Here is a 15,821-nt window from a genome sequence, read left to right on the forward strand (position 1 = left end):
AGTGATGTAGAGCACATCTGAGATGTGATTCATCCAGGGCTTTTTCTCAGGGGAAACTCACAGGAACTCAGTTCCAGCACCTCTCAGGTAGGTGCCACTGCCATTCTAAGAAAACAAGGGAGATGTTCATGGTGAGTTCCAGTACCTCTTTTTCTAGAAAAACAACACTGGAATCATCCATATGACATGTGCATCCTGGCGTCGAGGCAAGGAAAGGGTGTGTGTGTGTGTGTGTGTGTGTGTGTGTGTGTGTGTGTGTGTGTTTTTAGAGGTTGTGCCACTGAATATTACTACCTGTATGCTTAACTGGGCACTCAAGTTAGCTTAGGATAATGGACATTTAAAACTATCGCCCACAACAAAGGCGTAAATAAAAAGAGACAAGCAGCTTAAAAGCTGAAACCACTTTGAAACCGCTGAGCAGATGCCTCGTAGCAGCACAGCCCTGACTTGGCTTCCTCCTGATTTCTCTGATCCCCTCCTTATCTCAAAGGAGCTGTGTGGTTGTCTGCTACAGGTTTGCGTGTTCGCACTTGTCCGATTTCCATGCTAGGAGCCATGGCAGCAGGAAGACAGTCTCCAGGCCAAACCAACTTAAAAGGCTTTTGTGAGGCTTTGGGGCTATTGTATTACAATCGCCTGCCCTGGCCACAGTGCTGCTCCTGCCAATTCATGTGGTCCAGGAGCAATTGGAATGGGAAAATACGCCTTTGCTTGCTTCAGTGAGCCTGCCCAAGGTTGAAGATCAGTATTGGAAGCCCTGTTCTTTTGTCTGCTGGTAAGACCTGTTAGATTGCTGGATGCCAAAGACAGGGTCTTTTTTGATGTGGCCCCACATCTCTGGAATTTCATCCCTGGAGAAATATGCATGGCTCTGTCATTACTGGTGTGTGGGTGTGTGTGTGTGTGGGTGTGGGTGTGTGTGTACTCCAAAGACTTTTTTTAAAAAAAACAAAACCCTTCAATCCACGTTTGTTTTGATTTGTGTTTGGGGAGCTTTCCAAACTTTTCATTTTGGTGACACACTTTTTAGATGGGCATCATTTCGCGGCACAGTGAATCAGTTTTTCTAGCAAACCAGAGGTTAAACTAACCCCTTTCCTTTTTTTTATTTTAAAATAATATTTATTAATTTTCAACAATTTAAACACAACACTACAAAAAACCAAAAAAACAATACAACAATACAATACAATACAAAAAACACTACAAAACACTAACACAAACTATTAACAAAACAAAACAAAAACCATTCAAAACACAATCCAATTTCAATATCTTATCTTTCATTCACTTGTTTCCACGACCTCCTCACACCTCCCTTTTTGTCTTCCACTTCTATTTAATTGTTTCAGCAATTCCTCTCCATCTTCCTCTGTTTTCTATCCTATAATTATCTTAACACATTCTAACCTTATTTTTCCCTTTAATACCCTATTAATCTATCTATACCTAATTCCTTATAACATTTCTACTAAAGCCATATAACTTCATTCCAACAATTTTCTAACATTCATTAATTTTACAGTATTTCTGTAAGTAGTCTTTAAACTTTTTCCAATCTTCTTCCACCGATTCTTCTCCCTGGTCTCGGATTCTGCCAGTCATTTCCGCCAATTCCATGTAGTCCATCAACTTCATCTGCCATTCTTCCTGTGTGGGTAAATCTTGTGTCTTCCAATACTTCGCGATTAAACTAACCCCTTTCCATCCCCAGGAAGAGAGCAGGGAGCTTTCACACAACACACCTACACACTGCAGCCGACGCACTAACCTGTCGCAACACACAGTTTGGAAAGCTCTGTTTTAACTGTTGCAGTTTGTGAATTGAGAGATGTGATGTTTTTATGATTTGTGTGTTTAAATATTTGCAAGGGCAGTGTGACCTGAAAGTTGGGTTGAAATGCTTTTCAGTACATAGATGTGTAATTTGCAGGTATGGAATGTTGCTCTGTATGAATCAGTCTGCTGTCTATTCACCATAGCACTGCTACATATGAAGAAAGCCATGCAGAATAGAGGAGGGAGAGAATTTCAATTCAGTTTGCATTTAAAGACAAACTTACCAAATCAGAACTCTCCAAAGAAAAAGAAGAAGAAAATCCACACATGGCTGGCCTTCAAAATTCACACTTTTCTGAATTCTGCATTGTGGCTTTTCAGCCAAGTAAGGTGTACACAAATGCAAATAATGAGATAAAGTTTGCATAAATGTGCATTTGTTAGTGAAATGAACAAGCAAAGTACATTCTATTAGGGGAAATGGCATTGTAAAAATTGGTATACTTGTATATTTGATCACATAGATCCTCTGACAGGGGACATTAGGTGGTTCCCCACACCCCAGAGGTTCAGTTGGTCTTCCCTATGGACGAAACCTTTAGAACGGCAGGCCCTGATTTGTGGAATCCCCTGCCAGTCTTTGTTCAAATGTCTCTTTAAAAATGCACTTTTAAAATAGTCTTTTACAGCATAATTACTCTTCTCTTTAACCAACCAGTTATCTATTGCTGTTTTATTGATGTTTCTAATCATGTATTACAGATATTGATTGACTGATTTTGATTTTGATTCATTCTGATTGATTGATGGTATCTGAAGAAGTGTGCGTGCCCACGAAAGCTTATACCCAGAAGAAACTTAGTTGGTCTCTAAGGTGCTACTGGACAATTTTTTATTTTTATTTTTTATTATACTTGTGTTGGTCATCACCTTGGTGTATGGAATTGAGGGTTGCAAATAAGTAAATATGAGGCAAAACTGCATGCAAACGTAGGAGTGCTAAAATGCTGGTGAATTTTCACGGGGACTTTTTAAAAAAATTAAAGAAAATGCAAACTGATGTGGAGAATGGAACTGAAGATGGGGAAAAGGAGAAACAGGGAGAAACCAAAACGGACAGATGTGCTCATCCCTCGTCTTGAACGCTCCTAGAAATCAGAGCCGTGAACACTGTCAGACTGTCCTAACCTGGGCTGCTCTGTGTATCAAACTGCTTCTCAGACTGAGTCTCATTATTCTGCCTGCAACTTCTCTCAACAAGAGAGCAGGCTCAGAGGCGGTGTGCCATGTCAAAAGGTTCCTGCAGACAAGGGGTTGCTTGGTAAAACAAATTAGGTTGGCCCCAGCTAGAGAACTGAGCTCCGCACACATTGTACAGGCAGAAAGCCAGGAGTAGGAAAACGGACTGTGCCTTTGCTCCTTAACCTTGAACAGCTTTGACAAGGGTGGCCAGACTTCTTGGGGCACAATATAGCCATTCTTCTGCACAAGCCCCACCAAATTGAATGGGAACATCGTCCGTTCTGGTGGGTTTTTTCCTTTGTCCTTGCAATTCTGTGTGCATGGGAATTTGCACGAACGTTTTCCAGCCTTCACGCATGTGAAGAAGAAGAAGAAGAAGAAGAAGAAGAAGAAAAAGAAGAAGAAGAAGAGGAGGAGGAGTTTGGATTTGATATCCCGCTTTATCACTATCCGAAGGAGTCTCAAAGCGGCTAACATTCTCCTTTCCCTTCCTCCCCCACAACAAACACTCTGTGAGGTGAGTGGGGCTGAGAGACTTCAGAGAAGTGTGACTAGCCCAAGGTCACCCAGCAGCTGCATGTGGAGGAGTGGAGACACGAACCCAGTTCCCCAGATTACGAGTCTACCACTCTTAACCACTACACCACACTGGCTCTCTGTGCTGTGGACAAACAGCACAGAGAAATCCTTGTCATGCCAAGAGGTTTTTCTGTTCCTCTCTCCCATTAGGGCAGGCACCCCCCAACTCAGCCCTCCAGATGTTTTGGGACTACAACTCCCATCGTCCCTAGCTAACAGGACCAGTGGTCAGGGATGATGGGAGTTGTAGTCCCAAAACATCTGGAGAGCCAAGTTTGGGGCTGCCTGCATTAGGGTCATTTGCCCACCAGGCCTATGGGGGAATTCCTCCTCAGCTGTGCCCTGAAGGTGTAGCAAAAGATTAACTATGTGCTGGAACCTGCCTTGGGTTAACCAGGTCCACAAAGACCACAGTCCTGGGTCATCTTTAACATGCATTCTGCATGCGCCCACATCCCTTTCTGCACAGAACCAGCACCTGGGTCTGTTGTTTGCTGAACGAAAACAAAGATTGTCCTTCATTCTTGAAAGTCCTTGGCAGAAAGAAAGAAAGAAAGAAAGAAAGAAAGAAAGAAAGAAGTCACTTGAGTCCCAGACACACCTTGAGACTGCAGGGGTTAAGTACAGTAACCAGTCATCTTGTGGCTGAGTGCTCTTTTACCTTCATCAAACAGGAAATATTTCGCTCTCTCTTTCCTACGCAGGACAATGGAGAGGGCCCAGGTAGGCCCAAGATATTTTGCTGCCTGAAGGCGAATGGCAAATGTCATCCCTTCCCAAGTTGAGAAACACAGTATCCAAGGCTGGCCAAGTTATTTTGGCCTCTCAGACACAGGGGGAAATACCCCACAATATAATAGTAAATTAAATGCTATAATAGTAAACTTAGACAGTAGGGTTTACTGTGCTTTCACAACATCCAGAACTCAGCTGCCTTGCCCCACCTGAGGGGTTGCCAACCTTTTTAGGACCCCTGGACCCATTTGCAAATCAGAGAAAGCGTCTCAACTGATTCTCTCTGCTACAAAAGAATTTGACCTTCGGAGATCTACAAAAAGAAAATTATTTGTGGTGGGACGCCTTCGTAAGTGGGGAAATTAGTTTGTGATGCTGCTGCTTAAATTATAGGAAACTGGTCCAGGCAGCCGGTCAACCAGGGGGTTGTCCTCTGTAAAACAGGACACGTCGTCACTTTACCAAAATATGCAAAGTGCTGTAATTTTTGCACAACTGTGCAAATATGTTTGTAGGGAGGGAAGGACTTCCTGGCCACAATGCAGAAGCGGTATTTGCTTTTTGTCGGTGGTGTTCCTGATTCTGCTGAAAATAAAAGTAAACTTGAAGGGTGAACACGGTGGTGATTGCTGCCTCCCAGAGTCTTAGCCAATAGTTTCAAGTACAGTGGTACCTCAGGTTACATACGCTTCAGGTTACATACGCTTCAGGTTACAGACTCTGCTAACCCAGAAATAGTGCTTCAGGTTAAGAACTTTGCTTCAGGATGAGAACAGAAATCGTGCTCCGGCGGCGTGGCAGCAGCAGGAGGCCCCATTAGCTAAAGTGGTGCTTCAGGTTAAGAACAGTTTCAGGTTAAGTACGGACCTCCAGAACGAATTAAGTACTTAACCCGAGGTACCACTATATTGGTGGCATTTGAAGGGTGAAGACAGAGCCCTTTGTCACCCGAGTAAATTTTCTTAATTTAGAAGAACACATGCCTGCCTGAACTATCATGCCTTTGTAATAATTTCCCAGGCTTCTGGATTTAAGAATGCTCCGGCGACATGCGTCAGTATCAGATGTTACATTTATATATTGCACACAGACACAGATATGCTGGTACAACGCTATTTAATTCAAAGGGTTTAGGAAGCTCTGAGCAACGAAATAGCACGAATCAATTCCAGGCTGTAAAATCTGCCTCCTCTTGCCTCTTTGCCTTCAGGATGAAATCAATGACTCGAGTCTGAAAAGTGTAAGTGATGTAATTCTATTTCAATCGGGAAGGGGAAAGTCGGCAGCCCTCTCCCCAGCAGGGGCTTTTATTTTTAAAATGCAACTTACAAACCCGTGCGAGGATCATTCTTTACTGTGTATTTCCTCCCCCCCCCCCCCCAAAACCAAGAAGAGAAAAGGACATCCTGTTTGCAGTAGGTGTGGTAGCTAATTCCAGCTTAACCCAATGTTAATGCTTGGATAAAGAGAGATTTGGTGTTGCTTAGATAAAGAGAGCTGTGTGCCAAGGGAAAAGGAAGACGGATTCCGGGTCCTCTCCCCTCCTCCCCATTTTTTGTACCTTGCTGCAACATGCAGATTCTGGGAAGTAGTCCTCCATTGTGCTCATTCAACAGCAAACAGTGTTATCTGGTCTGGGAAGTAAGGTAAAGGTAAAGGTACCCCTGCCCGTACGGGCCAGTCTTGACAGACTCTAGGGTTGTGCGCCCATCTCGCTCAAGAGGCCGAGGGCCAGCACTGTCCGGAGACACTTCCGGGTCACGTGGCCAGCGTGACATCGCTGCTCTGGCGAGCCAGAGCTGCACACGGAAACGCTGTTTACCTTCCCGCTAGTAAGCGGTCCCTATTTATCTACTTGCACCCGGGGGTGCTTTCAAACTGCTAGGTTGGCAGGCGCTGGGACCAAGCAACGGGAGCGCACCCCACTGCGGGGATTCGAACCGCCGACCTTTCGATCGGCAAGCCCTAGGCGCTGAGGCTTTTACGCACAGCACCACCCGCGTCCCGAAGTCTGGGAAGTATTTCCCTATAATTCTTCTGGGCTTCTCTTAACGCTCCATCCTCCACAATAACAAAGGGATCGGTGGTGGAGGGGAGTGTTCCAGATCTCATATTGCATACCCTCCAACATGGCACAGGGCAGGGTTGCCATACGTCCAGGAAAACCCTGACAGGTCCTCTTTTTGGGGGGTAACATAATCATCCGGGCGGATTTTTACACTTTAAATAAAATGTCTGGGTTTTGTGGGGCTCAGGCTGCTTTGCATGCCATTGCCGCTGCCAGCCTGAGTTGGGGAAAGAGGGGCATGGGTGTGGTGGCAGTGGCTCTGCATGCTCGGACTGGCAGCAGCTCAGGCTGTCCTCTTTTTTGCTCTTCAAGATATGGCAACCCTAGCAGAGGAGGCAACTCCCAGGGGCTCGCCCGGCAAAATATTTGAGGGGGCTGGGCCTCCCCAAAGTTGGTGGGCATTGCCATTCTAATGGTGAGCATGCACTGTGTCTTGTGATTGATTATCTGGGGCTGGGGTTACCTGGCCTCCCCTAATATTTTATTCAAGTTGGCACCCCTGGCGCAGAGGATAATTGGTACTAGCTTCTTCATTTCTGATCCTTTACATCCTTTCTTCTAATTTAACTCTGTACAGATAATCAGGAACCCAACAAACTAAAAGTTTACACAGGAGTGGGAATGATACAGAGGGTATTAAAAAAAAACGTTGTTCCCAACTAAAATCCTTAGTACGCCTGGATTAATTTTCGCAAAGTACTTGATGGATAATTAAGGTATTGAATATAGTATAGATGATGGTTAAGGCAATAAAGAAGGAAAAAGGAAAAAGAGAGAAAGGGAAAAGGAAAAAGAAAAGGGAGAACCGCAGTGAGGTAGACAGAAGATCCAGAAGACATATGGTATTGAAACATTTTCATTGACTATGGGTTTATTCGTGATCTCTTTTTTTCACGTCTTTTGTGTATCTTGTGTTGTTTGGAAGATGAATGGAATAGTAAAGGTAAAGGGACCGCTGACCATTAGGTCCAGTTGTGACCGACTCTGGGGTTGTGGCTCTCATCTCGCTTTACTGGCCGAGGGAGCCGGCATACAGCTTCTGGGTCATGTGGCCAGCATGACTAAGCCGCTTCTGGCGAACCAGAGCAGCGCACGGAAACGTCATTTACCTTCCCGCTGGAGCGGTACCTATTGATCTACTTGCACTTGACGTGCTTTCGAACTGCTAGGTTGGCAGGAGCTGGGACCAAGCAACGGGAGCTCACCCTGCCGCGGGGATTCGAACCGCCGACCTTCTGATCGGCAAGTCCTAGACTCTGTGGTTTAACCCACAACGCCACCTGTAATTAATTAAAAAAAATAACTCTGTACACATCTGAGTGAGAAACTTTCTGCTTTTTCTTTCTTTCTTTCTAAATTCCTGGAAAAGGAGATTCTCAAAATCCAAGTATTTCCTAGGGAATCATGCAAATCTGTTTCAAAGGTCTCACCTGTATGTGCCAGTCCTGGATTTTACCAGTCTGTCTTGTTGGCTCTCTTGCTTGAGGGTTTCGCCTCTTTGATTCCAGAAAGGATTCATAGTTCTAGCATAACAATCAGGGGTTAGAAACTCATTTTTCTTAGAACTGTGCCTTTCTTTTTTTATATAAAAAAATATATTCACCACCCACCCATCTGGCACTGCTATGGTTTGCTGAATGTTTAAAGAATATCATGAGACTTCCTTATTTACTGTAGCTTTGTGAGTTTGTTCTTCTTGTCTATAATCTGCACGTTGGTGGATAGGGGCTAATTTTAAGAGTCAGCAAAGACCTAGTTCTGAACTTGCAGGGCTCAGTGCTAGAACAGGCTGCAACTCCCATCACCCCTGACGTCTTGCTATGTTGGAGGGCACACATCGGCTGTCCCGGGCTTAAGCAGTGAAGCTGGTGCCTCTGAGCATGTTGAGAGGGCATTGAGAATGCTTGGGTTCTTGGCAAGCTTGAATCCCGCCACCTCTCTTGAAAAACTAAGCGGTTGATCCTGGGCTAAGGGGCTGCATTACTTCCCCAGCGACTCGCACTTCCATGGGTAGGAGCATTTTTTGGGGAAACTGCACATTCCCCATCTGAATTCAGTATGAATGGCCTTCAAACCCAGTTTCTGAGAGTGACAAGGGCCCCAGTATCCCCAGAGGGCCCACTGGAGTGCCATAGCATGGGGGGCACAGAGGCAGTTGCCCGGGGCACAAAATTTCAACACCCTCAATACAGCTGTGTGCTTCCATCATGCTTCCTGTGAACCAGGAAGTGACTTCTCCAGACAACCGAATGCCTCTTCTTTTGTGGCTGCAATCTCCTGAGTGATGTGGACATAATTAGCCAGTTGAATGTGCATACGTATCCCATCCGTTTCCTTCCCACCCTGCCCTCCACACAGCCCCGGGCACTGGAAACCCATGCTACACCACTGGCCCACAATTTACATATCTGCCACTATCACTGAGAATTCTCACTCTGCATGTCCTGTCTCAGTGCCTTGCCCAGTGGGGTACTCCCTCCCCAAATCTTAGATCCAACAGCAATGCTTGTTGAAACTAAATACAGTCATACCTCGGGTTGAAGTAGCTTCGGGTTGAGCGTTTTTGGGTTGCGCTCCGTGGCAACCCAGAAGTAACAGAATGCGTCACTTCCGGGTTTCGCTGCTCGCGCATGCGCAGGTGCTCAAAATGATGTCACCCGCATGCGCTGAAGCAGTGAATCATGACCCGCGCATGCACAGATGCTGGTTGCGTTCGCTTCAGGATGTGAATGGGGCTCCGGAACGGATCCCGTTCACATCCAGAGGTACCACTGTAATGTGCTTTGTACAGAAGTCGCCCGCTAGTCTGTAGGGCCTGTTGGCTGGTGGCGGCTTTTCCCAGCCCTCCAACCCAAGCTCTTTTCCATGAGAGGTTCGGGGGTCAAATCTGGAGCTGTGCAGAGCATGTAGCCCATCACTGAGCTGCAGACATGGAAGTGGGCATGTGTAGGCTGGTTAAGTTCCCAGGTGCCATATGCCCTGTTTTAAGTGGCTCTGATATTTAGAAAGAAATAATGGGATATCATTCAAGCTCTACTGGCTTGGTGCAAAGTAAGTGCAGGCCTGGTGTCACTGTGTGACAGTTATTTCTTAGTAAACCTTGGTTACTGGTAACTATGATGTTGATCCTCTCCGGCTCTGGTGGGTATCCTAGGTGGTGGAACATGAAAGGCTGAACGCCTGTAAATTAAACACCAGCATTTCCAACAGGCTGTTCCATCAGCCCTGTATCATCTGCATGTAAATGAAAAACGGTGAATTCTGAGCTTGAGGGATGCATGTTCAGGGTTGCCTCTCCTCTGCCTCTTTTCACCCAGATCTATCCTCCTCCTGCAGCCTGATCCTGTATCCGTGTTTACGCAGGAGGAGGCCTACTAGATGGAACAGGACTTTGCCCCCAATAAAGTGTGTGCAGGACTGCAGTCTCAGGAAATGAAAGTTGTAAGAGGAAACCCCAGGAGCGGTGAAGTCTGTCAGATACAGTGTTGTGATACCGAAAAGTCACAACTAAAGAAAAACACTGTTGCTATACAGCTACATAGAAATCCTAGATTCTTTCAGGGACATTTAAAAGTCACAAGCACAAACACAGTGTTTCCATGGCTTTGCTACAAGAAATAGGCACATTGGTTTATCTGTCTGCAGGTTAACTGTCTGAAGGCATCAGTAATAGGGCTCCCTCCCCCTACGTTTTCGTTTTCAAAACGAAAACGTTTCGGAAGCCAAAACATTTGACTCCCAAGGCATTCAGGAGCACAGGTATGACTGTAGACAGTAATCAAAAAAGTTTCTATTAGAGGCAAATTGGAAGGGGATGCTATGAACAAAATACTGTAAATTTGTTGGTGATCAATAAATGCAAAAGCTATGATGTTTAGGTAGCTTTCCACAGGAGTTCCAAACTAGACCTAAGCTCCCATAAATGTCCCTGGCTTGCAAACAATATCAACATATTCTACGACTCTGGGGCAACACTAGGGTTCACCTGCAATAGAGTGTGCTTGTGTGTACAGATAGAGCACTGTCACACAGGGGCTGGTGATACTGTTCCTGAATGCTTGTGCTTTCATCTACTTAAGTACCAGGCACAGGAATGGTTTGCCATGCATGTTCATCCCTGACTTTGGCCCAAAGCTCTGGATGATCTTTCCAGCTTCTTGGGACTCGGCTACATTAATAAAAAAAACAGCACTTTGAATGCGTTATAAACATGCAACACTAGATGGTTCTGGAGAGCAAAAAATAAATTCTTTGTGATTTTACATAGCATTCCCCCCCCCTTTTGTTATAACCATTTAGTGTATGACTTATTTATAGCATTTTTTTCCTGTGTGTAGACCCGCCCCTGATATGCAGCCTCCTCTCCACTGCTGACGGTTATGTCCTTGTCAATGCGAGTCTTCTGCTAGTATTAGGTGCTTGTGGGTCTGGCTCATCTTGACCCCAGGAGCCTGCCGGGCACATAGTGGCCTTCCGCCCTCCGTCCTTTCCCCTTTCCTCTTCCCTTTTTCTTTAATTTGATTTACTATTCTGAACTGTGTGGGTCAGTGGCTGTGCATGGCACAGTGAAGAGGCTGATGCCAGGGAACAATGTGGTGCAAAATATATAATGAAGCTTCTCATGGGTTGCCAACATGGTGCCTGCGGGCACACATACGCCCCCCAGGACCTTCCCTGGTGCCCAGAACGTCCCATCCCCCTTCTCCTTCCTCTGCTGAAAGAAGCCTTACTTAACCATTAGTAGACTTTTTCTAGCCTAATTCCATGGGGGGGTTACCAAGGGTGGGGTTGCAGTTGGGTAGTGGGAAGTTGCAGTGCACATCTGGTGCCCCCAACAGTTTCTCTGGTTTGCACATGTGCCCACAAATCCAACACATGAGGTGCCCCCTGCAATATCTCCTCTTCTTTTTCTCCCCTTTGCTTAGGTGGGGTCTGGGGGTGGGACGCAAAGCCATTGACCCAAGGTTGATGGGCATCCTTGTGTGTTTCTCAGGTTTGCAAGAAGATGGTGAGACTCCACAGGTCAGCCGGAGCCTTGGAGAGCTTGTGCCTTTGACGGAGGAGAGACCGCTCTCTGCGCGCCATGGCCCACCTGACGCGGCTGCTCCGGCGGCACTACGGCCCACTGAAGCTGGCTTTGGTGGGCGTCGTCTTTGTCATCTTCCTCTTCATCATGCAGAGAGATGTGAGCAGCGGGGATCAAAGGGAGGAGCCCTGGCTGAAGAACATTGTGGACAGGAAGGATCAGATGATCGACATCATGATGGGGGCGGTCAACAATATCCGGGACTCCATGCCCAAGCTGCAGATCCGGGCTCCGGTTCAGCAGGAGGCCCTTGAGCAAGACACCAAGTCCTGCCTGCCCGGCTACTACACGCCTGCAGAACTGAAGCCCTTCATGGAGCGCCCTCCGCAGGACCCCAACAGCCCGGGGGCCGATGGCAAAGCTTTCAAGAAGGACCAGTGGACGCAAGAAGAGACGAAGGAGAAAGAGCGGGGCTACGAGAAGCACTGCTTCAACGCCTACGCCAGTGACCGGATTTCCCTCCAGAGGGCTCTGGGACCAGACACTAGGCCTCCTGAGTAAGAACTTCATCTTTGTCCACTCAGTATAGAACAGGCATAGGCAAACTCTGGCCCTCCAGGTGTTTTGAGACTACAATTCCCATCATCCCTAACCACTAGTCTTGTTAGCTAGGGATGATGGGAATTGTAGTTCCAAAAACATCTGGAGGGCCAGAGTTTGCCTATGCCTGATATAGAATAATAATAGTAATAATTTATTATTTATACCCCACCCATCTGGCTGGGTTTCCCCAGCCACTTGGGGCAGCTCCCAACAGAATATTAAAAACACGATAAAACGTCAAATATTAAAATTTCCCTAAACAGGGCTGCCTTTAGATATCTTCTAAAAGTCAGATAGTTGTTTATTTCCTTGACATCTGATGAGAGGGTGTTCCACAGGGCGGGCACCACCACTGAGAAGGCCCTCTGCCTGGTTCCCTGTAACTTGGCTTCTCGCAGTGAGGGAACTGCCAGAAGGCCCTCGGTGCTGGACCTCAGTGTCCAGGCTGAACGATGGGGGTGGAGACACTCCTTCAAGTATATGGGACCGAGGCCGTTTAGAGCTTTAAAGGTCAGCACCAACACTTTGAATTGTGCTCAGAAATGTACTGGGAGCCAATGTAGGTCTTTCAGGACCAGTGTTATATGGTCTCAGCGGCCGCCCCCAGTCACCAGTCTAGCTGCCACATTCTGGATTAGTTGTAGTTTCTGGGTCACCGTCAAAGGTAGCCCCACATAGAGCGCATTGCAGTAGTTCAAGCGGGAGATAACTAGAGCATGCACCACTCTGGTGAGACAGTCTTTGGGCAGGTAGGGTTGAGTGGATACAGGCAACCCTTAACTATGTGGGTAACTGGGCATTATGGACATACAGTCTCATGGAGAGCCAGCCATATTCAGTGGGGGTGGGGAGCCTTTGTCAGCCTCAGGGCCACTTTCCCTTCTATGCAACCTTCTGAGGGTTACATGCCAAGGAAGAGCAAAAGTGGGAGGAGCAATATTTTACCTGTGTGCAATAGGCTAGTTCCTACACAAACTCTCTACTCTCCATCCAGGCAAGCGAGAGGAATTATTAGTGTCCTCAATCCAGCCAGGCAAAAACTCTTGAGGCTGCAAAGCGAGACCAGTGCGGGGTGTAGCTTGGGGAGAGTTAAAAGTCCAGGAGCCTTTGCATCTCTGGAAGTTGCTTGGGCTGAACGATGTTGCCTTGAAGTTGCCTGCAATTTCCCAAGATTACTGGGGACTCAAATATTAGTCCCCTGTGTTCAAATTTATCCTCTCGCCTCTTGCAGGCCATCCAACTTGGCATAGTTTTGATACATGTCATCTAACAGAAGTTGTCTCATCTTTGTAAATGTTCACCCTGGTGCCGAATTTACCCTGGCAGAACTTGAAGAGTGTTAAATTGGTCTTGGGGCAATTGTGAGTAGTGTTAGGAAATCATTGCAATATTTGATATAACAGTTGTTACAAGACTTCGTTTCTGAGCTGGCAGCAGCATCTAGCATGTGATTGTGATGGCATAATTGATAAGCAGTGGTACATTAAAAAAAATAAGGTATTTATAGGCTATCTTTTAGGGCAAGGACTCCAACAAGGCCAATAAAATGCAGTAGGAAGAATCAAAATGGCAAACGCCATAAACACATAACATCAATATATCTTTAAAACAATAAAATATATAGCCACTAGGATGACCATGGCAGCAAAGATGACATTTGTTGTTTAGTCGTTTAGTCGTGTCCGACTCTTCATGACCCCATGTACCAGAGCACGCCAGGCATTCCTGTCTTCTACTGCCTCCCACAGTTTGGTCAAACTCATGCTGGTAGCTTCTAGACCATTGCCCAACCATCTCGTTCTCTGTCGTCCCCTTCTCCTTGTGCCCTCCATCTTTCCCAACATCAGGGTCTTTTCCAGGGAGTCTTCTCTTCTCATGAGGTGGCCAAAGTATTGGAGCCTCAGCTTCACGATCTGTCCTTCCAGTGAGCACTCAGGGTTGATTTCCTTAAGAATGGATAGGTTTGTTATTCTTGCAGTCCATGGGACTCTCAAGAGTCTCCTCCAGCACCATAATTCAAAAGCATCAATTCTTCGCTGATCAGCCTTCTTTATGGTCCAGCTCTCACTTCCATAAGCCGAAAGATGACATTAGACCAGCTTAATACCATTAAAACCAGCTGGACGTGTAGCTTGCTTACTTTAGGGAGCACTTTCCACGTTGTCTTCTTTGCCAAAGAATTCTTACATGCACCCTATGCAACCTTTGCAAATTTGCCGTGTATGCATACCATGTTGTTTTGCTTCATCTCCACCCACTGTGATCGAATAATGTGCTCTGTAACACACCCAATGTTGCCCTTTATCTATATGTTGCAGAGAAAGATCCATTGTGATAGGGAAAGTATATTCCAGGAAGATTGTCTCCTGTTGATGACCTTTCCATTGAGAAACTCCAAGGATCCAGGGTTCCTTAGCACAGCCTTTGACAGCCAGGTGCCCTCTGCCTGTCATGGACTACAACTCCCATCATCCTTGACCATTGGCCATGCTGGCTGGGGATGATGGGAGCTGAAGTCTAAAGTGCGCATCAGGTTGGCAAAGGTTGCCTTGAAGATCGTTCATTAGCATATTTTGAAGACAGTGGGGAGAATTCAACGTCATGCTATTATGATAATTTCTGCTTGCCTGACAGGATGGTCTCCCCTCTGCTCTCCCTGTGTGCTGTTCTGGGGTTCCTCCTGACACCCCCCTTAAGCCTATTGGGGAGGGAGGAGAGCGTAGAAAACCCCATTGCACTAGATGGAGTTCTTGCGCTGGCTCCCACTAGCACAACCATTTTGTGAAATTTGGATCAATATGTAATTAATTAGGATAAAAGCATCAGTACTGTAGAATGGCTAGAGCATTGAACTAGGACCAGTGGTAGATGTGGGTTTAAACCCCCACTCAGCCATAAAGTTCGCTGGGTGACCTTGAGCCAGTCACACACTTTCTTAGGGGCTACAACTAAGAACATTGCTTCCAGCTCCTTGGAATACAAGTTGTTTGCATTGTTGTTGTTGTTGTTGTTGTTGTTGTTGTTGTTTCGTATTTGTAGCATATCAAAACAACTAAGAGATTCCAACATGTCTGAAGCTTTCCAGTTGTGAGGATATTATTTTTTAACATCTCGTTGAAATTGTGAATGTGGAGTTCAAAATTCTCATTTAGGAGTTGTTTGGTTGGTGTCTGGGTTTCGTTTTTGTTTGTTTGTGCTGAGCTTTAAGTATTTTGCAAATGTTCATTTTGGCTCTAATTGAAAGACCATTCAGAATTTGTGAACTGGTGACCACCTGGCAATACTGGCTGAACTGTCCTGGTGAAAATAACTCCATAGCTGCTACTTGGAGGTCTGTGATGGTGGGGTTGCTATCAAGAAGGTCTCCCCATATCCAGCTGCCTGCACAGATTCCTGGGCACTGTCTACTGAAGAAGTGGCAATCAGCAGGCAGCTAGGGGAAGGAGGTGCATTTCCTTCTGCCCAAATTCACTCTGCTAAGAGCTGAAATCTTGCTGGTTCTCATCCGTGGTGAAGAGAAAGGCCTGAGGTGCGTTTCTCGCTTTTTAATTATCCACGGCTACCCCTTCTTCTCCTGCTTTCCCCTACCTTCTACGCCCCACTAGCGTCCCATTTATCAAGCAGCAAGCGTTTACAATGCAACCCTCTCTTCTCCCCCCCCCACCAACCCAAGTTCAAAAACTTTTTTATTCCATCCGTTGCCCGCCCTTGGTTTTGTTCCGTTCCTTCCCACTTCTAACAGTTTCGGCGCCCCTTTCCATTTCTCCTTCTTCACTTTGCTTGCCA

General features: G+C 46.2%; 1 protein-coding gene across 2 annotated transcripts in view; it reads left to right on the forward strand.

The window, feature by feature from the left end:
• The window catches only part of GALNT6 (polypeptide N-acetylgalactosaminyltransferase 6), a 57,567-nt gene that overhangs the window by 15,154 nt on the left and 26,592 nt on the right, over nt 1-15,821 (forward strand). The window contains exons 1-2 of one of the 2 annotated variants that reach the window (XM_077923825.1): nt 5,429-5,578; nt 11,400-11,989. In XM_077923825.1, coding sequence (XP_077779951.1) covers nt 11,490-11,989 — 500 coding nt within the window. In that variant the 5' untranslated portion in view covers nt 5,429-5,578; nt 11,400-11,489. Of the gene's footprint in view, nt 1-5,428; nt 5,579-11,399; nt 11,990-15,821 lie in introns of those variants that run through there. The other variant, XM_028721478.2, reaches the window with a different exon arrangement.

Source organism: Podarcis muralis, chromosome 2 (assembly GCF_964188315.1).
Source record: "Podarcis muralis chromosome 2, rPodMur119.hap1.1, whole genome shotgun sequence".
NCBI classification, from domain to species: Eukaryota; Metazoa; Chordata; class Lepidosauria; order Squamata; family Lacertidae; genus Podarcis; species Podarcis muralis.